At 39.6% G+C, this 22,674-nt stretch overlaps 1 protein-coding gene across 1 annotated transcript; it reads left to right on the top strand.

Annotated features, from left to right (window-relative positions):
- Positions 1-20,417: 20,417 nt before the first annotated feature.
- LOC149979989 (uncharacterized) lies at positions 20,418-21,557 on the top strand. Its single transcript, XM_090188519.1, has 3 exons — positions 20,418-20,699; positions 20,845-21,127; positions 21,318-21,557. Exons 1-3 carry the CDS (start codon positions 20,503-20,505, stop codon positions 21,555-21,557), a joined length of 720 nt encoding a protein of 239 aa, XP_090044645.1. The 5' UTR covers positions 20,418-20,502.
- Positions 21,558-22,674: the final 1,117 nt, after the last annotated feature.

Below are 22,674 nucleotides of genomic sequence, written 5' to 3'. Positions count from 1 at the left end.
GATATGGCGATGCCGCAGTGCCGCTTTACAGGGTATGCGCTTCCTCGGCGCAAATAGTGCTGCATATGGAATCTGGTATGGGTCGTTGTACTAAGGAGAACATGTCTAAACTATGCTTATGTAATGTTGTCGTTGAAACTCTGTAATAAGTAATATACATACTTAAATAAATACAAATACATCTTATTGAGTATACACTTAGGCTACTCACCAAAATGCTAGTGCACAAAACACCACTTGTGACGTGATCATTCCTGACAATTCCCACCCTTCTAACCATATAGTCACCCCTATTTAAGATACTCATTATAAATCCTGTAGCCTATCTCAAACAATATGTACATGAATCATCTCTAAACCCTCTCACCAGCATGCCGATATCCCTAGCTCATAGCTCTCTTGACTATATGGAGTAAAGGCAGACAGACAGGCAGTCAGTCAGCGTTGAGCTTTTTGCTGCTATCACCCAGACACCCATTCAGTGTTATTGACAGAACCATCCTCTGCAGACAGACCATGGACCCAGATGTCAGATTATCACACAGGTTATGTAACAGGGCTAGGTTCTCTTCAGGGCGAGACCAAGGGGCCGTGCATCACCCAGGTGGGTTCTACACATTGGTGGTGGATAAGGTGAGTTTCCCCCTACTATGTAAAGCACTTTGAGTACCTCAGTTGGTAGAAAAACGCTATATAAATCCAATCAATTAATTACTGAATTAACTTACTCTGCTCTGCTGCCCTGTCAAACCCCAGTGAAATAGAACACTGTCCGGGTCTCATTAATCTGTGTCACAAAGCATTTGACTCACCTGAAGTGTTTGGTCATTGGTGGGTCACATATGCTAGCACGGTTGGGGATGGTAATCAGGGTAAAGCCAAGATGTCCTTGCAGATCAAATCAGAGTTTTTTAGGGGGAAATAAAAATCACATTTCCCTACAGACTAGATAAATGATGATGAGTAATGAAAACAATGAAAAAAATAAGTTATCATGGTGAACATTGCAATTACAATATTGAATGTTAGACATCCATGTCACGTAGTTATTTTATGTAGGTCTAAACAAGTCCTTCTCAAATACATTCAATACAAGTCATGTATTCTAGGGCCAATATATACAATGATTGATCCTCCAATGTTTCACACTTGCGTGGGCTAACCATTAACCACAACCCAAGGATGCTGAAAATCTACCAAGCAACTGCTTCATTATGGCCACAGTAATATATTCAATTGATATTCTACTGCCTATAGAGTCCCAAACATGATTATGCATGGTTGTAGTTATTCCAGATCTATGCAATGTATCATTTGGGTACAACAAAGAATCAATATATTCATACATTATAATGGTAGTAGCAGCTTTTGTCCTAACCTGTGAGAGAGAGAGCTGTGAAAGCCAAGTGTTGCTTTAATCTCCCCGAGGTATTGAAATTTATTATTTCATTCAGCTGCAATCATGCCAATATTGTTCACACTCTTGATTACCCAAATGTCTAATTTTCCATTTGTAATAGTGCTTAAAGATTTCTCAGTAGTTCCACTTACATATATGAGTACTGAATTAATTCATGTGTTCCTGTGGTTTTTGTATTGATGTTCTGTTCAAGGCTCAAAGCCCCACCCTCCATTTTCAATGAGTGGATCAGTGGAGCCGTTGTCGCCCATGATACCAATTGAACAGTTTTGATTTCCTGGTCCAGTCAGTAATGGTTTCTGAATGCTCAAATGGAACCAGCACTGAAAAAATCAATTTGTTACAGAAATAAATTAATATGATAAAACGTCAGACTAATTCCAAATATTGATATTAAAGAGTAAATCACATTAAATGTAATATTATTGGGGATATGGGTATTATTAAATGTAATGATAATATCATATCATTACCTTATAATAACATCAATCAGAATAAAGCTCAAAACCACAGCAGTGTGATTATCTCACCAACATGACATGTCTTCATGTTGAAAGCTAGCACACAGATACATGGTGGTGGTGTTAGTGTGTGGCGGTAGCAGCGGTGTGGGCTGGTCCTGTGTGAATTAGGGATCAGGAGAGACAGTTTATTTTTAGCTTGCAGGCGTAATGATGCAGCCAGAGTGTGGCTCAGTACAGCGGTGTGGCTCAAAGAGTGTCCAGTCTGAGAGTGCTTCTATTCCCATCAATGCCCTCTGAGAGGGGGTGCCTCAGCATCCTCCCAGCCACCATCACAGCCCAGCCACCACCGCAGCCCAGCCGTGTTAGAGTAATGCTCCAGGACACGCTATAATTTCTCTATAATCGTGTTTAAATATTAGACTTTAGCCATGCTTTCTCTGCAGCACCATCTTCACTCTCAAGTCATCACCCTTTGATGTCAGAACACCTCAAACACATCACTGTCTGTTTCATAACCTAACTTAAAGGTTGTTTAGGAAAAGAAAAGACAGTGTCACGGTCGTGTGGAGAGACGGACCAAGGCACAACGGATGTTGAGTTACACATATTTATTATAAAGTGAAACTTAGCAAAAATAAAACAATAAATCAATAAACTGATAACGAAACGTGACTACGTGGTGCACATGCACAAAACACAAAATAATATCCCACAAACACAGGTGAGAACAATAACTACTTAAATATGATCCCCAATCAGAGACAACGATTACCAGCTGCCTCTAATTGGGAATCATACAAATCACCAACATAGAAAATAATAACCTAGAACCCCACATAGAAATAATAACCTAGAATTACCCCCAGTCACGCCCTGACCTACTACACCATAGAGAAACAAAGGCTCTCTATGGTCAGGGCGTGACAGTTCCCCCCTGGCTCTGGTGCGGGACGAAGAACCCGCTCATCCCGCGGATCCGCCAGCATGGGGGACGGCGCTGGTGCGGGACGAAGAACCCACTCAGCTCGCGGATCCACCAACTTTGGTGGCGGCTCTGGTGCGGGCCGAAGAACCCGCTAATCCAGCCATGGACTTGGGCTGAACACTGTGCCTGGACTGGACCTCGGTGTAAAGGAAGGCTCCTGCCATGGAGCGGGACTGGACGCCGTGCCTGGACAGGGCACTGGCGCAGAGGAAGGCTCCTGCCCTGGCTACAACAGAAAACATACTGTGCTCAACTCTTCTGTCAAGTGCTTCCAGCGATATTAAAACACATAGAAGTATTAACCCTCAGGTTTAATGCTTACAGTGTATGTTTAATGAACACGATTAACTAAACCAGTCGCCAGAAAAACCAGCATAATATGTCATCAATTTGCAGAAAACTGCATATGGAAACCAACATGTACACATGTACATGTACAATATAGCATTGTGTGTTTGAGAAGGCATAATGAAATTAAAACTGTCTCTTTCTCTTCAGTGATGGAACCACAGCAGATGGTGATAATTAGGTAAATCAGATATACAAATAGATTTTTGTCTCACATCTCTCATTAAACTATCGACATTCTCTCTTGATCTGCAAGAATCTCACAAGGTACTGAGACGAGTTGAGTACATTGCAATTTATACGGACATTCCAATGGTATATATGCCACATATACAGCAACAAAGAGCTGCAGAACGCTGGATGGAATGGGCTCATGTCTTTGCCCCAAAGCCCTCTTTCTAAGCCCGGTAATAGCCACTATTATTTCCACTGTGTACACCCTAGTCTTTATAAATGCCTCTCGCTCTGCTCTGTAACCATGCAGAACTACATGCTGTACTGTTGAGCATCATCAATGTTGCTCTGGGTATACACACTCTGCCAATACTATATGCTGTTATTAATATAGGCTGGCGATTTGAGTGGTTAAATCACAGAGTGGTGAAGCCTAATATTTATAATTAATGATTAACTACTAGTCCCTTAAGGCCTAACGAGTGCCTAATTCCCTTATACTGCATGTTAACACATGAGGAGTTGATGGCTAATTAACAGCTAATAAGAGCCTTATGACCCATTGTTGAAGTGGTGATGAATTATGAATGGTATTAAGTGTTACTGAATGGTGTTTCTATGTATGGCTCAAGGGGAGACGATGTGTACTGTACATGAGGATCCTCTATGCGTTTGACCTTAGAGTGAATGTCTATCTAAATGTAACCTTTCGTATTACCCTAGATGCAGTCACACCCCTAAAACCAAAAAACATTTGTCACAAGAAAATTAGCTCCCTGGTATACAGAAAATAGCCGAGCCCTGAAGCAAGCTTCCAGAAAATTGGAATGGAAATGGCGTTCCACCAAACTGGAAGTCTTCCGACTAGCTTGGAAAAACATTACCGTGCAATATCGAAGAGCCCTCCCTGCTGCTTGGTCATCCTATTGTAGGAGAATAAGAACAATCCAAAATGTATTTTTGATAGTGTCGCAAAGCTAACTAAAAAGCAGCATTCCCTAAGAGAAGATGGCTTTCACTTCAGCAGCGATGAATTTGTCACAATTTGTCACATACACAAGGTTAGCAGATGTTAATGCAAGTGTAGCGAAATGCTTGTGCTTCTAGTTCAAACAGTACAATAATATTTAATAAGTAATCTAACAATTCCCCAATTCCCCAACTACGTAATACACACAAATCTAAAGGGGTGAATGAGAATATGTACATGTAAGTATATGCATGAGCGATGGCAGAGCAGCATTGGCAAGGTGCAATAGATGGTATAAAATACACTATATACATGTGATATGAGTAATGTAAGATATTTAAACATTATTAAAGTGCCATTATTTAGAGTGCATTGTATAAAGTGACTAGTGATCCAATTATTAAAGTGGCCAGTGATTGGGTCTCAATGTAGGCAGCAGCCTCTCTGAGTTAGTGATTGCTGTTAGCAGTCTCATGAACTCATGAACTTCTTTGACAAAAAGTGTTTTTTCAACCACTCCACAAATTTCTTGTTGACAAACTATAGTTTTGGCAAGTCGCTTAGGACATCTACGTGTGCATGACACAAGTAATTTCTCTTCAATTGTTTATAGACAGAATATTTCACATATAATTTGCTGTATCACAATTCCAGTGGGTCAGAAGTTTATATACACTAAGTAGACTGTGCCTTTAATCAACTTGGAAAATTCCAGAAAATTATGTCATGCACACATCATGCACACAAATGTTGTGCACACATTTGTTTACATCCCTGTTAGTGAGCATTTCTCCTTTGCCAAGATAATCCATCCACCTGACAGGTGTAGCATATCAAGAAACTGATTAAACAGCATGATCATTACACAGGTTCACCTTGCGCTGGGGACAATAAAAGACACTCTAAAATGTGCAGTTTTATCACACAACACAATCATTTATTTTTATTTTACCTTTATTTAACTAGGAAGGCCTCATTGAGATTTGAAATCTTTTTTTTCAAGAGTGTTCTGGCCAAGATAGGCAGCACCAAGTCTTTACATAATTACAGACAGACGACATGAAAAACTACAGGTTACCTAGTAATGAGTATAACAAAATAATGAAACAGAAAATAAAAAATCATCAATGATTTAAAAACACCATTCGGGACAAGTTCTTCCAGTTTAAAAGTATTTTGTAAGGCGTTCCAAGCTGATGGAGCAGAGGACTGTACATAAAAGCTCTTTTACCAAATTCAGTTTGGACATTTGGAACAGTTAGCAGGATAAAGTACTGTGAATGAAGATAGTGCCCACCACATTTCTGAACAATAAAAATGCCCAAATAAAATGGTAGTAAACCCCAAATGGCTTTGAAAATAAAAGTATACCAGTGACTGAGCCTACGATTGACTAGAGAAGTCCAGCCAACCCTTGTATATAAAGGGCAGTGGTGTGTAAGGGTTTTGCAGTTTAAAATACATCTCAATGCTCCATGGTAAAGGGTGCCAATTGATCTCAAACACTGAGCGGAAGCATTCATTTATAAAATATCCCCATAGTCTAGTAAAGGCATAAATGTAGCTTATACTAGCCTCCTTCTGGCTTCTAAAGAAAAACAGGCTTCAGCTTCAATTTTTTTGTAAGTTGTTGAATATGCAATTTAAAAGAGAGGCTGTCATCAATTAAAATTCCAAGATATTTATATGAGGTTACAGTCTCAATCTCATTGCCAGGTAGGTAGTAATAGGTGAAAGGTTCAGAGATCTATTTCTTGCTTTAGAAAACACCATTAGTTTAGTTGTGTCAGTATTGAGGATAAGCTTCAGCTGACACAAGTATGTTGAACAGTATAAAAAGCAGTTTGCAAGTTCTGGAAAGCTTTTGTGAGAGAAGAGGCACAACAATAAATTGTAAAAAAACAGTATAATCAGCAAAAAAGTGAAGTTGCGCATTTTGCACAGTTTTGTCTAAATTATTTATAGAAATAGTGAATAAGAGGGGACCAAGTACAGAGCCCTGGGGCACACCATTACAGACAGACAATTTAACAGACATGAGCCCTTCAAATTGACTGCACTGAGTTCGATCAGATAGATAGTTAGCAAACCATGCAACTGCATGCTCCGAAAGACCTACGCTCAACAATCTCTGCCTCAGTATAGCATGATCAACTGTATCAAAGGCCTTAGAGAGATCAATAAAAAGTGAGACACAGTGCTGTTTTTTGTCAAGGGCTTCAGTGATATAATTTAAAACCTTTACGGCTGCTTTAGTTGTGCTACGCTTCTTCTTGAAGCCCTATTGGTACATTGATAAAATAGAGTTAGTATATAAAAACTATTTTAGCTGTTCACTAACAAGGGTTTCAAGTATTTTCGCCAGGGGTGACAGCTTTGAGATTGGCCTATAATTATTTAAAAGAGTTGGATCTCACCCTTTTAAACGTGGTAGGACAAATGCTGATTTCCAGATCTTTGGAATTTCATTACATTCCAGGGTTAGATTGAACAGATATGTAAGTGGTTCAGCTATGAAATCAGCTGCCAGTTTTAAGAAGCAGGTATCAAGAAGATCAGGACCTGCAGGCTTTCTCTGATATAAGGATTTCAGGGCTTTATGTACCACTTGCACTGAGAATGGCAAAAAGCAAAAAGTTTGACCAGCTTTCACTGGTTCATCCACACAGGGTTGTACAGAGACAGAGGACACTGAATCAAACAGCCTACCAGATGATACAAAGTGCTCATTGAAACAATTCAGCATTTCAGTTTTGTCATATACAGCAATGGCAGTCCTTCAAATCACATGACGGTAATTCATTAACATTACTGTTACCAGACATAGACTTAATAGCCTTCAAAAACCTTCTAGGGTCATTCACGTTATCAGTGGTAACAGACATAAAATATTCAGACTTGGCCTTCCTGAGAAGAAAATAACATTTGTTTCGTAGCTGCCTAAAAAGAAGCCAATCAGCATCAAAACATGATTTCCTTGCTTTAGCCCAGGCCAGATTATGTTTGTGAATAACACAAGACAGCTCAGAGGAAAACCATGGATTATCCCGCCCTTTAACCTTGAACCTGCGGAATGGGGCATGTTTGTTTACTATTTGGAAAAAAAACATAATGAAAGAATTTCCAGGCAGTTTCCACATCAGGAATAAACAAAATCTTGCTCCAGTCAAAATAAAACAAATCATGAAAGAAAGCCTGCTCATTCAAACTCTTAAAATGTATCTTACAAATAAAGCGTGGCTTTGTCTTAGGTAGTATAATCAGGGTAGATTTCTCTGGACATTTGAGATTTGGGCGGGTGGGTGAGTTAATCAACTGGGTAAGATTCATAGAATTACAAAACATTTTAAAATCATCAGACACCAGCTTTAACCAACACCAGTTGAGCTCACCAGTCAAGAAAATGTAGTCTTTACATTCACTACCGTTAAAAAGTTTGGGGTCACTTAGAAATGTTCTTGTTTATGAAAGAAAAGCACATTTTTTTGTCCATTAAAATAACATCAAATTGATCAGAAATACAGTGTAGACTTTGTTAATGTTGTAAATTACTATTGTAGGTGGAAACAGCAGTTTCTTTAATGGAATTTCTACATAGGCGTACAGAGGCCCATTATCAGCAACCATCACTCCTGTGTTCCAATGGCACGTTGTGTTAGCTAATCTAAGTTTATCATTTTAAAAGGCTAATTGATCATTAGAAAACCCTTTTGCAATAGCTGAACACTGTTGTACTGATTAAAGAAGCAATAAAACTGGCAATAACTTCTTTAGACTAGTTGAGTATCTGGAGCATCAGCATTTGTAGGTTCGATTACAGGCTCAAAATGGCCAGAAACAAAGACCTTTCTTCTGAAATTCGTCAGTCTATTCTTGTTCTGAGAAATGAAGGCTATTCCATGTGAGAAACTGACAAGAAACTGAAGATCTCGCACAATGCTGTGTGCTACTCCCTTCACAGTACAGCGCAAACTGTCTCTAACCAGAATAGAAAGAGGAGTGGGAGGCCCCGGTGCACAACTGAGGCAGAGGACAAGTACATTACAGTGTCTAGTTTGAGAAACAGACACCTCACAAGTCCTCAACTGGCAGCTTCATTAAATAGTACCCGCAAAACACCAGTCTCAACGTCAACAGTGAAGAGGCGACTCCGGGATGCTGGCCTTCTAGGCAGAGTTCCTCTGTCCAGTGTCTGTGTTATTTTGCCCATCTTAATCTTTTCTCTTTATTGGCCAGTCTGAGATATGGCTTTTTCTTTGCAACTCTGTCTAGAAGGCCAGCATCCCAGAGTGGCCTCTTCACTGTTGACGTTGAAAATGATTTATAGTGGACCACATTTAAAAACGGAATTAATCTTTGACACAACTCTGCCACAAACTATTCTTAGTCCCTTGATGCAGATACACCAAGCCATAATCGGACAATCCACCATTAAGAGAAATGTCCTTTTTATTGAATCCTGTGACCCCTCCTTCAAGGAATATCTGACCCCTGTTTAACGCTGTTGTGAAGTCAGTCAATTTCTCCAAATTAACCAAATTATATTGAGCATTTTTTCCTCCTTTTCTCTTTTCATCTCTTCTCCTCCCGTTTCCTGCGAAAATACTTCCCCTCCCTCACAGCCTTCCCTCCTGAGACACAGTGGCAATCTGGCATTCTGCAGTATCTGACTCAGGATGGCACTGAAGTGGATAATTGTAAGTGCACTCTGTTGTCATGCAAAGCTCATTTATCTTGATAAAGAAGAAAGCTTCATCTTGAGGATACTTCTGTAAATTACCGGCACAGTAAACTAAACAGCTCTGTTGAGAGACAGATACATTTACAGCAGAAGGCTCATCTACAGTGCTGTATTGTCTGTGCCTGCAGACACACTGAGACACGCTGAGACACACTGACTGAGCCTCTACAGATGGAGATGGATCTGCAGCTTTCTCACCAGCATCAGAATGAGAATGTAGCATAGAAGTCTCTTGGGGAACCTGACTGGGAAAACCACCTGACATCTGTTGAGTGTTTTGTGTTATTTTAAGTTTTGTATTGCTGAAACCAATTCTAGTAGTGGAATCAGATATGCTTGTCTGCGGGGTACACACATAATGTGTAGCTTCTAGGAATCACATTATTATCCATAGTATTGACGTCAAATGGAACAACCAAAGACATGGTTCTGGATTTTGTGAGATTCTCTCTCTGGTGTTTACAGACTGGTGTTGTGAGATTAGGATATCAGGATTCAAGGATGCTGTGAGATTTGGATATCAGGATTCAAGGATGCTGTGAGATTAGGATATCAGGATTCAAGGATGCTGTGAGATTAGGATATCAGGATTCAAGGATGCTGTGAGATTAGGATATCAGGATTCAAGGATGCTGTGAGATTAGGATATCTGTTACAACTTCTACAATGGTGAGTGGAGGAGTCAAGCGCAGAGAGCAGGTAATTCAGTTCGTGGATATTTTATTCCATAGACTGTGGAGCCACGACATGCAAAACACCAGGGCGCATGAAACAACCCGTCCCAAAACACAAAGGACTAAACTGTCCGGAAAAAATACTCTTTACACTCATACACCAGATAACAGAAACCAAGCCCGCACAAATACCCAGCGGGCCTAGTGCCCTTAAATAGCCTACAAACAAACACTAACTCAAAACAGGTGTAGCCAATTACCCAATAAACAGAAACAAACGGAAAGGGAATCGATGGCAGCTAATAGGCCGGCGACGACGACCGCCGAGCGCCGCCCGAACAGGAAGAGGCACCATCTTCGGCGAGATTCGTGACAATATCAGGACCTGCTTAGACAAAGTAATTGTAACGGTAGAGCAAAGGATCGCAATATATGGGAAAATAATGGCTGCAGTATTTCTGCCATAATGGGTACACGATGCATGGAATGCTAAGGCATAAATGTATGAAGCGTGTTTTCTTATTTTAAATGTCTTTGTGCTGTACTTGTCTCAATGTATATGTATTATGTCATGTTTTATGTTTAGTATGAACCCTAGGAAGTGAAACTGCTGCTTCAGCAGTATCAAAAATAAAATAAAAAATTGTAAACAAAAACAACTACTATTTGGTGGTAGTGTGGGTACAGTGGGATGAATCAAGGACCAGAGTGATCTGTATCATCCATACATGATCATGATTGCATTTCTGATATTTTGTAGTGGCTGGTTGATAAAGACCTGTTTGGTTCCCCCAAACATTATCAATTAGGGTTTAACTTTAGGGTTTAAATATTCACTCTGACCTTTGGTGACCTTTAGATGTCAGACCTCAAGTAACATCAGTGCTATGAAATCGTTGGATGAGGCTTCGACCAACGATAGCACCAGATCATCCTTTTGATCCTTATCTTTTCAAATCCTGGGGAACAATGCTTCTCCATTATGGAAATATAAACTATATAGTCTCTCGTGAGAGGCTGCATTTGGCTCTGGGTGATGACATTATTATCTTCCTGGAACCCTTCTAGTGAGTGATTTGTGAGGTTAGTGTTTGTGAGGTTAGTGTCTAACAATTTCCATATTTATAACATACATGTGTGTTTATAAGCACCTAATGAAACACTACCTTGTAAATGTACTGTCACCCACAAGATCATTTTGGATGAAGTGGGCACCTTCCATCATGGACTTACCACTGTAGGTGAGCCTGTAAATAATGGTTATAAAACGTTTTCATCTCCAATAACGCAAGTGGGCGATCCAGGGCAGGCAAGTAGCAGACAAATTAGGATGAAATTAAGTCATAGTATTCATTCCGTTCACCTCTCTCTGACTGTACCGCGCACACTCACCCACCCAATTCTGCCCGAGAAACCTTGCAACCCCAGCCCACAGGTCCCTTCCCCCTGCAAACATATTTTTTGTCATTTTGTCTTTTACAATCCACTTAATTTGGAGGCTTACAAATTCTATTAGCGTGATCCTGTGTGTGCGGCGCTGTGGGAGAGGGGGAGAGCAGAGCGCCCTCGCAGGGGGAACGAGACCCTAATACTAATAAACGAGCGCGACTTTGCCTTTGCTTCTCTCGCCCTGTGGGATGAGAGGGAGAGAGGACTGAGTAATTGGAAAATATCCCTGCCTCATATTCCAGAGAGATCTCCCCGCACCATAACTAACCTCCCTCCTCTGTCCCGCCCCTCCTCCCCTCGACTGCACAATGAGATATTCTGTTCTTCTTTTTGTTTCATAAAAGGAACAATTAGCAGAGTTTGAGGAGGAGTTTGTGTGTGTGTGTTTGTGCGAGGGTGCGTGTCTGTTTGTGTCTCTATGTGTGTTTTGTTTCTAGGACAAACGAGGGAACAGAAAATATTTCTGCACCCTTCTTTTATATCATGCATGGATGGGGGTGATGGTGATGGGGGGAGGGTCTACATGCACCCCAGCCTGCCATCACATGCTGTCTCTGTCTCTGCCTCCTGCCTGTGTTGTGTTTGTACACTCACTGAACACACTGAACACATGCCCTCGGCTAATAGGGCCTGATGCAATCGAGCCACTCAGCCGACACCCATAGTTGTAGTGAAAATGCAATACTTCTTTTGTTTTGTTGTTGGTATCATCTGGATGTACGCAGTACACACTTCTGAATGGTTTCTGTTCATGTGTTATGGATTCTTAAATATAGAACTGACTCAGTTTTAGTATAGTTTTAGTATATTCAGTACTTCATCTTCAGTGATTCAGTTTTTTATCTTAGTTGATTGAACTTGGGGGTTTGAAATAACCCATGCCATTTGCTCACTATTGAGTTATGGACAATATGGTAATATATTGAATAAATAGAACAATTGTAATAGTCTGCATGTGCTTCATTCTATAGTGCAGAATGTTGGGAGGAAGAAAGAGATTAAAACATAATTAAAAATGACTGAGTTTTTAGGTCAACCGTCATCCTCAATATCCACGATGCAATCAACACAGTTGAAGGTAAACACAAGAGGAGGAGAGTTTTTTTGTGTTTTTTTCAGTGTGTTTTTTTCTCCTTGTTACATTTTATCTCAGGCTATATTTGGAAGCTGTCTTGGTCTATTTGCACAGATGACAGATATGGAAAAAGCTCCTCTGTGCCGGGACTAAGACGAAGTTGAAAAGCACACAGCATAAGTGTATCAATTTATCTATGGAAATGAAAGAAAAATGGCACACACATTTGAAAACATGATTTCTTAGAGCTGGAGTTGTCTAGTGAAAGTCCACTATCAGCATACCATATGAAGAATACAGTTCATAGAAAGGGTTCAAAACAAACTCAAATCAATTCTTAACTATGAGTTACAGTGCTTGGCAATTCAACTATTCAACAGTAGATTATATATCGTCCATCTGTGTTCCCCTCCTTCTGTTCCCATTTATTCTCATACTGACCGGTGGATTTGAAATGCTAATGTGATTGATTGTTTGAACCAGGGGAAGTAACATGAGGAAAGAGAATTTAGACAGGCCCCATATATTAAAAGCAGGAGATTTTCTCAGTATGCCTGTTAATGTCACTGGTACAGGCTTCAGTGTGTTCAATCATATTGATTCATATGGGTGACAACTAGGTCTTTATAGAGCATACTTCATTTTATGTAAAGGAAAATCATTGTAGAGTCCATGGCATTTGCAAGTGCAAGACTGTGTAATCTGATCTGATTTTAGATATAGACTACTGTACTAATCCAATTATTCCATATACAGTACCAGTCAAAAGTTTGGACACACATACTCATTCAAGGGTTTTTCTTTATTTTTACTATTTTCTACTTTGTAGAATAATAGTGAATACATCAAAACTATGAAATAACACATATGGAATCATGTAGTAACCCAAAAAAGTGTTAAATAAATAAAAATATATTTTATATTAGAGATTCTTCAAAGTAGCCACCCTTTGTGTTGATGACAGCTTGCACACTCTTGGCATTCTCTCAACCAGCTTCATGAAGTAGTCACTTGGAATAAATTTCAATTAGCAGGTGTGCCTTGTTAAAAGTAAATTTGTGGAATTTCTTTCCTTCTTAATGCTTTTGAGCCAATCAGTTGTTCTGTGACAAGGTAGGGGTGGTATACAGAAGACCATTTGGTAGAAGACCAAGGCCATATTATGGCAAGAACAGCTCAAATAAGCAAAGAAAAATGACAGTCCATCATTACATTTTAACGTGAAGGTCAGTCAATCAGGAAAATATAAAGAATTTTATAAAGGTTTCTTCAAGTGCAATCACAAAAATATCAAGCGTTATGATGAAACTGGCTTTCATGAGGACCGCCATAGGTAAGGAAGTCCCAGAGTTACCTCTGCTGCAGAGGATAAGTTCATTCGAGTTACCAGCCTCAGAAATTGCAGCCCAAATAAATGCGTCACAGAGTTCAAGTAACAGACACATCTCAACATCAACTGTTCAGAGGAGACTGCTTCAAATCAAATGTTATTTGTCACATGCACTGAATAAACAGGGAAAGACCTTGCAGTGATATGCTTACTTACAGGCCTTCAAAACACTTCTAAAGGACACCAATAATAAGAAGAGACTTGTTTGGGCCAGGAAGCCAAGCAAAGGTTATTAGACCGGTGGAAATCTGTTCTCTTGTCTGATGAGTACAAATTTGAGATTTTGGGTTCCAACCACCGTGTCTTTGTGAGATGCAGAGTAGGTGAACAGATGATCTCAGCATATGTGATTCCCACCGTGAAGCATGGAGGAGGAGGTGTGATGGTGTGGGGATGTTTTGCTGGTGACACTGTTTGTGATTTATTTAGAATTCAAGGCACACTTAACCAGTATGGCTACAACAGCATTCTGCAGCGATACGCCATCCCATCTGGTTTGCACTTAGTGGGACTATCATCTGTTTTCCAACAGGACAATGACCCAACACACTTCCAGGCTGTGTAAGGGCTATTTGACCAAGGACAGTGATGGAGTGCTGCATCAGATAACCTGGCCTTCACAATCACCGCACCTCAATCCAATTGAGATGGTTTGGGATGAGTTGGACCTCAGAGTGAAGGAAAAGCAGCCAACTGTCACACCTGTTCCCGCTCCCCCTCTCTGGTGCTCGAGGGTGACATGGTTGCCCTTCATTACGCACACCTGTCACCATCATTGTACGCACCAGCGCTCATTAGACTCACCTGGACTCCTTCACGTTGTTGATTGCCCTATATCTGTCTGTTCCTCAGTTTTGTTCTCCGTGTCAGCATTATTGTTGTAATGCCGTTTTGTTCCCCCCGTCCAGACGCTGTTCTTGTTTTGTTTGATGTCCGTTTCCATTAAATGTTCACTCCCTGTACTTGCAAAGCGTGTGCAAAGCTGTCATCAAGACAAAGGGGTGCTACTTTGAAGAATCTAAAATATAAATTTGATTTTGATTTGTTTAACACTTCTTTAGTGTTTGATGATTCCATATGTGTTATTTTATAGTTTTGATGTCTTCACTATTATTTTACAATGTAGAAAGTAAAACCCTGGAAGTGTGTCCAAACTTTTGACTGGTACTGTATACTATTAACAAATAATTACACACACATACATATTCACATTATGTTCAAACAGGCAGAGTTATTAGTAGGAGGCATTGTGAATTATAACTGGAACCATCATGTTATACAAATCTCGCGTTTACTAAAGTAGTGTAGCATACTGAAGAAGAATAAAAACTATTAGATTCAATTATGTGGCAGCTTTCAACATGAGAGAGACAGAAGTGCTCATGAATTGTTCATGAGATGTGGCAGGGCCTCAATAAGTAGTGACAAATACAGATCATTAGGAGTTTGCGGAAATCAACCGGCTTTTCCCATAATGCCCCAGGCCCTCAATCAAATGAACTGTAATGAACTGACAGGATGATTCCTGAGCAACTCCTGCAGACAAAAAGGACTTTTCCACCTGTTAAAAATAACAAGGGTTAATAATAGACCTTCTTAGAAGGTTTGAACCAGTTTTTAGGGTGATAGTAATGGTCTGTATTTAGATTCATTACAGAGCAAAAGGTTTTGGAACATTAAGTCCTGTTGCACAGTGAGTGAAGTGGCAACACGGTTCACAGGTTTCTGCTGGCGAGGTAGACATGGTAATGCGCCGCAGAGCAGCTCTCTGGGCTGAACCAAGCGTAGAATCCACAAATCAAATGAAAAATCTCTCATAACGATGGCGTCATCTGCACAAATGCTTCACACAAGATAAAATGCCTGACAAGTCAGCTAAAGGCCCATGCCCAGGTTTTTCTATTGCCAAATGTTGAGCTTCACACAATGTGAAGTGGTTGTCTTTGAACATTTTTGTGGGCTTTTCAGATGAAGAAAAACAATCACTTTTATTAAAGCAATAGACTTAATCTCAGTGGAACAGTATGAGCAGTGTCTGACGATGACCACTACAAGAAAATCACAATTCTATTAATATTGATCTTTCCCACAGTTTTTTTTTGCTTTAGTCCCAATGGCATATTGACTATTTAAAACTACTCGCCAAATGGGTAAATTATCTCTAAACAATTAACATTGACATGAAGTCTGCCTTAGCCTTGGTGTTTACATTTCAGTGTTAGGGGTTTAAGTATTAATTTAAAGGTTCGGTGCAGCCGTTTTTATCTCAATATAAAATCATTTTTGGGTAACAATTAAGAATCTTAGTGTGATTGTTTTCAATTAAAATGGTCAAAAAATAAATAACATAGTTTCTTAGCAAAGAACAATTTATCAAGCAATATAATGGACTGTCTGGGAATATTAGGGTGGAGAGAGGAAAACTGAAAACTAGCAGAGAGGTTTGGAACTCTCATTCTAATTGGTCTATTAACTAATTTAAAAGCCAAAAGCCAAAGCTCCATCCCACCAAAACAGGCTGACATTTCAGGCAGTCTTTTCAAACAGTATTATTCCAACCTCATAGTGTGGAAATATATATAAAACATAGGCAAATACCATTTTTGATTGCAAAATGATTTTTTTCCCTATTTTGACTCATTTACCAGTTTTCCGCTCCTTGAGAAAAAAAAGTATCCTGGGTTGCCATGGCGATAGATATCTGGGTTTCTACAAGAGTATTTTGTGGCCTTTATTTTAGCTAGAGCTTGTAGTTAACGATCACTCTAAGGGCCTTATTTCATGCAAGCGTCTTAGAGGAGCTTAGTCGTAATGGGATACCACTCTTTATCTCTTTGATAGCATAATTAATAACTTGGGAAGGAAGACATCGATTGTGGCCCACTGACTACGTCTTGACAGTTACAGTACATTGCGAGTGTCTGTTGTTAGGGAGGTGCGCCTGGCGGACAACGAATGAACGACAGCCTCGAACGGAGCGGCAGGCTGGAAGACAAATTGATGGAGTGATGGTGACAGATGGATAGACGAGAGGCCAATCTGGCTGATAGATTGATTGGAAACTCTCTAGGTTGACATGCTCCTGGCAGGCTGGTAAATGCACTACGATGCAGGACGGAGGCTGAGGGAAGGACCAGAACCCTGTACATCCCTGCACACACTGTGGGATCAATCCTGAGGAGGATGACATGGGTAGGTTTTGTCGCTGTGTGTTAAGTGTGATTTAAAAGATAATGCCGGGAAATATTTTGACATGATAAAGAAGTTGAAACAATGCCATCTTGTCCCTAAGATAATGTACAATACATGCACCTGTTAAACAATCATGATCAACCTAGTAACTCTTTCCTGAAATACCTTATTTGATGTGTACTGACACTATATATAATCCATGGAGTGGTTTTCAGGGCTAGTCACTTGAACTGGTTGGTCTTGAACAATGGATTTGAGGAGCAGTGAAGACAAAGCCAGTCAGCCCAGGATGCTTAGCATATTAATGACATCCGCGGTTAAATACTTAAAACATCCCGTTACTCACACACATAATGAGTCATCCAACCATTCTCTGAGATGTTGGAATGGCTGGCCTACTGTTTTATAACCGTTCTATAACTGCTCTAGTACTGTTCTAGAACTGTTCTATTACTGATCTATTACTGTTTTATTGCTGTTCTATTACTGCTCCATTACACTTCTATTACTGCTATATTACTGTTCTAGAACTGTTCCATTACTGCTATATTACTGTTCCATTACTGTTCTAGAAGTGTTCTATTACTGCAATATTACTGCTCCATTTCTGTTCTAGAACTGTTCTATTACTGTTCTAGAACTGCTATATTACTGTTCCATTACTGCTATATTACTGTTCTATTACTGTTCCATTATTGATCTAGAACTGTTCCATTACTGCTATATTGCTTTTCTAGAACTGTTCTATTACTGCTATATTACTTTTCTAAAACTGTTCTATTACTACTCCATTACTGTTCTATTACTGTTCTATTGCTGCAATATTACTGCTCCATTACTGTTCTAGAACTGTTCTATTACTGCTATATTACTGTTTTATTACTGTTCTATTACTGTTCCATTACTGCTATGTTAGTGTTCTATTACTGTTCTATTACTGCTATATTACTCTTCCATTACGGTTCTAGAACTGTCCTATTACTGCTATATTACTGTTCTATTACTGCTATATTACTGTTCTAGAATGGTTCTACTACTGCTTTTTTTAAACTATTCTAGAACTGTTCTATTACTGCTCCATTACTGTTCTAGAACTATTCTATTACTGCTATATTACTGTTTTATTACTATTCTATTACTGTTCCATTACTGTTCTAGAACTGTTCTATTACTATTCTAGAACTGTTCTACTACTGCTTTTTTATTGTTCTAGAACTGTTCTATTATTGCTCCATTACTGTTCTATTACTGTTCTATTACTGCTATATTACTGTTCCAGAACTGTTCTATTACTTCTCTATTATTGCTCTACCACTGTTCATTACTGTTCAATTACTGTTCTATTACTGCTCTAGAACTGTTCTATTACTGCTATATTACTGTTATTTTACTGTTATAGAGCTATTCTATTACTGCTCTATTATTGCTCTATTACTGCTATATTACTGTTCCATTACTGTTCTAGAACTGTTCTATTAAGGTATTAGAACTGTTCTATTAGAGATCTGACATGAAAAGTCCCTTTTATCGGCACTCAAAGGGTGTTTAAATAATAATAAGAAAAGCAGCGCTCCCTGCAGATGAAATTAATGGTCTTTAAAACATCACTGATTTTGATCAGATATGGAGTGTAGGAGACATGGAGTTTAGTTAAGAAGCCTATAGGTATTGACTCTGGAGTGAGTCGCACAATTAATGAATAGTGTTGGATGCACATACATTTTCCTGTAACACTTGTCTGCCCTATAAACCAACAAGTTGTGTTCATCTAAGCCCTATCCACCAGGCCACTCTAAGTACTACTTGCAGGCCAGGCCCACCTGGGTTATGACATTTACTACCCAATGATAACAGCATGTGGTGGTGGGGCAACGAGGCTAGTCCAGGGCCATGATGAAGTCATACATCATACCACTGCAACTGGAACCACTTACTGAGTCTGGAGCAGGAGGGAGGAGAGGGGAGAGGGGGAGACCTTTTTCTGTGGTGCATCTGGCACAATCAGAGAAAAGAGATGTTAAAAAAAGGAAAAGAAGGTCAGAGGCAGAAGGAGAAGGAAGGAGGGAATGAGTAACAAAAGGGAAAGATCAGGTATTATAAAATGGCAGGACTGAGATTAGGCAGACTAGTCAAGATTAGTGTGATAAAAAGGATTTAGCATAGCTCAACTACAAAGGTTAGGCATGGCAATGCAATAATTTAAGGAAATCAATACATCTGTGTTTTTACAGTCTATTTGAGATTAAAGAAATGGGTCAGTCAGACAAACATCACAGATCTATAGCTGAATGGTCTCTGAGACTGGGTGTTTGAGCTCATTGTCAGAATTTGAGAGATGAGATTCCAATCCAGGCATGTACTGTAGATGACATCTGGAGTGAGTCACTGTGTCCTACTAGGTTATTTTCTCCATCATGGTCCAACCAGGCCTAGGTCTACTAACATATATGTACACAGTCCTAAATAAATACATGGAGGACAGATTTCCATTCCATTTTCAGCTTGTCATTTCCGTGAGGACAAGATGTCAGACATGTTTTATTGAAGCCTGTCTATGAAAATATGAAGAGGCTCAAATCAAAAGAGAGGGACAGATAGAACCAAGACAGTGTAGATTAATTTCTCAAAATAAATCAGTGCAGTAAAGAAAAAAAACTGTATAACATATCACTATGTGTCAGTGGTATCTGCTCCTCATGCTTTTTGTCCATGAGTGATGATGCTTTGGTATCTTTTAAAATGGGATTGTCACAAACCTGTGAGTGACAAATTGCGCTGTCAGTCTCAATGAATTGAGTGAAATTCATTGAGACTTAAAACTTTTTTTCTAAAAACAATATCTACAACTGAGGAGGCAAAGGCATTCGCTAAGTCTTCCCACAATGAATTGTTTTGATACAGAAATATAATCACTCTATACTGGATATAGATTTTATAAAAGACAATAAGTACAAAAGCGGGTAGACTAGACATTAACCTTACATTGGAGCTTTGCCCTGGAGCTGTGTATGTAGACAGCTCTGCAGAGCGAAAGCACAGCTTCCACACCCTGCGCTCAGGAAGAGCCAGAGAATTGCAGGCTATCATAGCCAAGTGGGTGTCAAATTATCCCTTCACCGCAATTACTTTGCCATGCGTTTCAGAGCCTGTCTGTTACAGTTTTTCTCAATTGCTAAAACACTAAAACCCATTGGCTGAACAAAGTTCTGTTGTCTGGACTAATTTAGCTAATTATGCAGTCTGTTGTCAATACCTTAAACCAATTCACATGGTAAAACACAATTTGCAGATCTCACTTAGACTTTTCAGCAAAACTCTAAACACATTCTCATTCTCAGAACACATTCTGCACTCTAATGCACATGTCATCCATACTGGTAAACACAAGTGGCAACAATGAAATACAAATAGAGAACACATGCCATTGATTGAACACAACCACTCAAAATTGACTTAACCTGTTTCAAATGATGGGACACAACCAATATAAGCCAGTTCAGAGAGCAAACAGGTTGTTGAAGGTGGGAAGGAGAAAGTCTGAGAATGGATAGAAGAAACAATGTGAGAGGACGAGGACGAGTACGTATGCGAGGTGGGCGAGGAGGAGGAAGCGGAGGAGGATGGCAAGAAAGAGGAAAAGGAGGATGAAGAGGAAGACAAAGAGTGGAAATACAGTATCTGATGAAATTCGAGCAACAGTTATAGATCATGATCATGTCCATGGACTGACAATGAGGGAAGCAGGACTTAGAGTGCAACCCAATTTGAGCCGATTTTCTGTGTCCACCAGAGTAAGGACATTCAGAGAAGAGAACAGGTACAGTATACTACTGTATTTTTGTAATTGAAAATTGACTGTACTACACTATATGCTGCTGTTTCAATAGACATTTGTAAAGTTAATTACTGTATGTATTGTACTGCATGAATATGTTTTGTAACTGCACAACTACTTTTTGTAGAATTGCAAGGCTGCCACATGCAGGTGGAAGGACAGCTATATTCACTCGGGAGCAAGAGGCCGTTATAGTTGGCATGGTCCTTCAAGATAATGCAATACGACTCAGAGAAATCCAGGAACGAGTGATACAAGACAACACACACTTCCAGGGAATCGACAGTGTGAGCATTTCCACAATTGACCGTGTCCTCCATCGTAACAGGATGCGAATGAAACAAGTATACAGAGTATCTTTTGAGCGCAAATCACCAAGGGTGAAAGAACTGCGAGCTCAGTATGTGCAAGTAAGTGTACATTCAGAAACATTTACTGTAATCCAGATTGTCTACAGTACTAACACATACTATGTGAATGACATTACTCTTCAGTACATACAATGTATGTGAATCAGAAGCCTAATTGTACTCTACAGTATAGCACTGTCTCTGTACTACTTACAAAATCCTACATACAGTATATTGTATTACTACACAGACAATATTTGACATGGAATCCTTGGACAGACCCCATGAGTTCATCTTTGTCGATGAAGCAGGCTTCAATCTAACAAAGAGGAGAAGGAGAGGCCGAAACATGATTGGACAGCGGGCCATTGTTGAAGTCCCTGGTCAACGAGGTGGCAATGTCACAATCTGTGCTGCTATCAGCAACCATGGTGTTCTACATCACCATGTTACACTCGGGCCATATAACACCCAGCAACTGCCAATCTAAGAGATATTTTATTTGAGCAGCAGGTTCAAGAGAAGCAGGATCAAGAGCTAAATGAGAATCCCATTCCCACCTATGTGATAGTGTGGGACAATGTCAGTTTCCACCGAGCTGCTCAGGTAAGGGAATGGTTTAACATCAATGGGCAGTTTATGAACTTGTACCTCCCTCCATACTCGCCTTTCCTGAATCCGATTGAGGAGTTTTTCTCCTCTTGGAGATGGAAAGTGTATGATAGACAACCCTACACCAGAGTAAATCTGCTTCAAGCCATGGATTTAGCCTGTGGTGATATAGGTGAGGAATCATGTCAGGGCTGGATACGGCACACAAGAGGCTTCTTCCCCCGTTGCCTCAGGAGGGACAATATAGCTTGTGATGTCAACGAAGTGCTCTGGCCTGACCCAGCCCAAAGACAAGAAGAAGCACATTGATCACGTTTACTCCTTTGATTTTTGTCCCTGTTAGTATTGTATACTGTAGTACAGTGCATTGTAGGCTGTATACTGTACAATGGACAAATTGTATGGCCCGGAACATTGTGCTTTCCATTTGTTAACAGTACTGACTGCTCAATAGATTTTGACTGGTTGCAGGTTCATATCAACAAAGAACAAAAATTATAGTATCACAGAGACAATGGACAAGTCTGTGAGATGCAGGGTACAGTACTGTAAAAATAGGGGTACAAGGAGGAGGAAGAACAAAAAACAAAATTGCAAAGCGCAAAGCAGAGTAGTAATTTCTGATCAATTTTGAGCTACTATGACAGAACATGTTTTCGTTCATCAAAAGACAATGACGGAAAAATATGAATATTTTTTTAGATTCAAAATGTACTTCTCCCTGAGAATTGTATGTTTTGAACAATGCGTTTTCTATTTTTTGGTGTATTGTTTAATGACTGCTTGAGAGTGTTTATCATTTTGATCACTTTGTTTATGATTTGAGAGCAGTGTTTGATTTTGAACACAGGTAAAACTGTTTTGAGGCGAATGTTTCATTTTGCGAGAGGAGTCAGAGGTTATGTAAATACTGCTTGAAGATGAGATTTTGTGTTTAATGTTTTCAGGAAATGGAGCAAGGTTTCAGAAATTGTGTTTTAGCAATTGAGAAAAAC

Source organism: Oncorhynchus mykiss, chromosome 10 (genome assembly GCF_057628025.1).
Source record: "Oncorhynchus mykiss isolate SJ-2025 chromosome 10, ASM5762802v1, whole genome shotgun sequence".
NCBI classification, from domain to species: Eukaryota; Metazoa; Chordata; class Actinopteri; order Salmoniformes; family Salmonidae; genus Oncorhynchus; species Oncorhynchus mykiss.
Note: the sequence above shows the minus strand (reverse complement) of the source record. Positions and strands in the feature narration are given on the sequence as shown.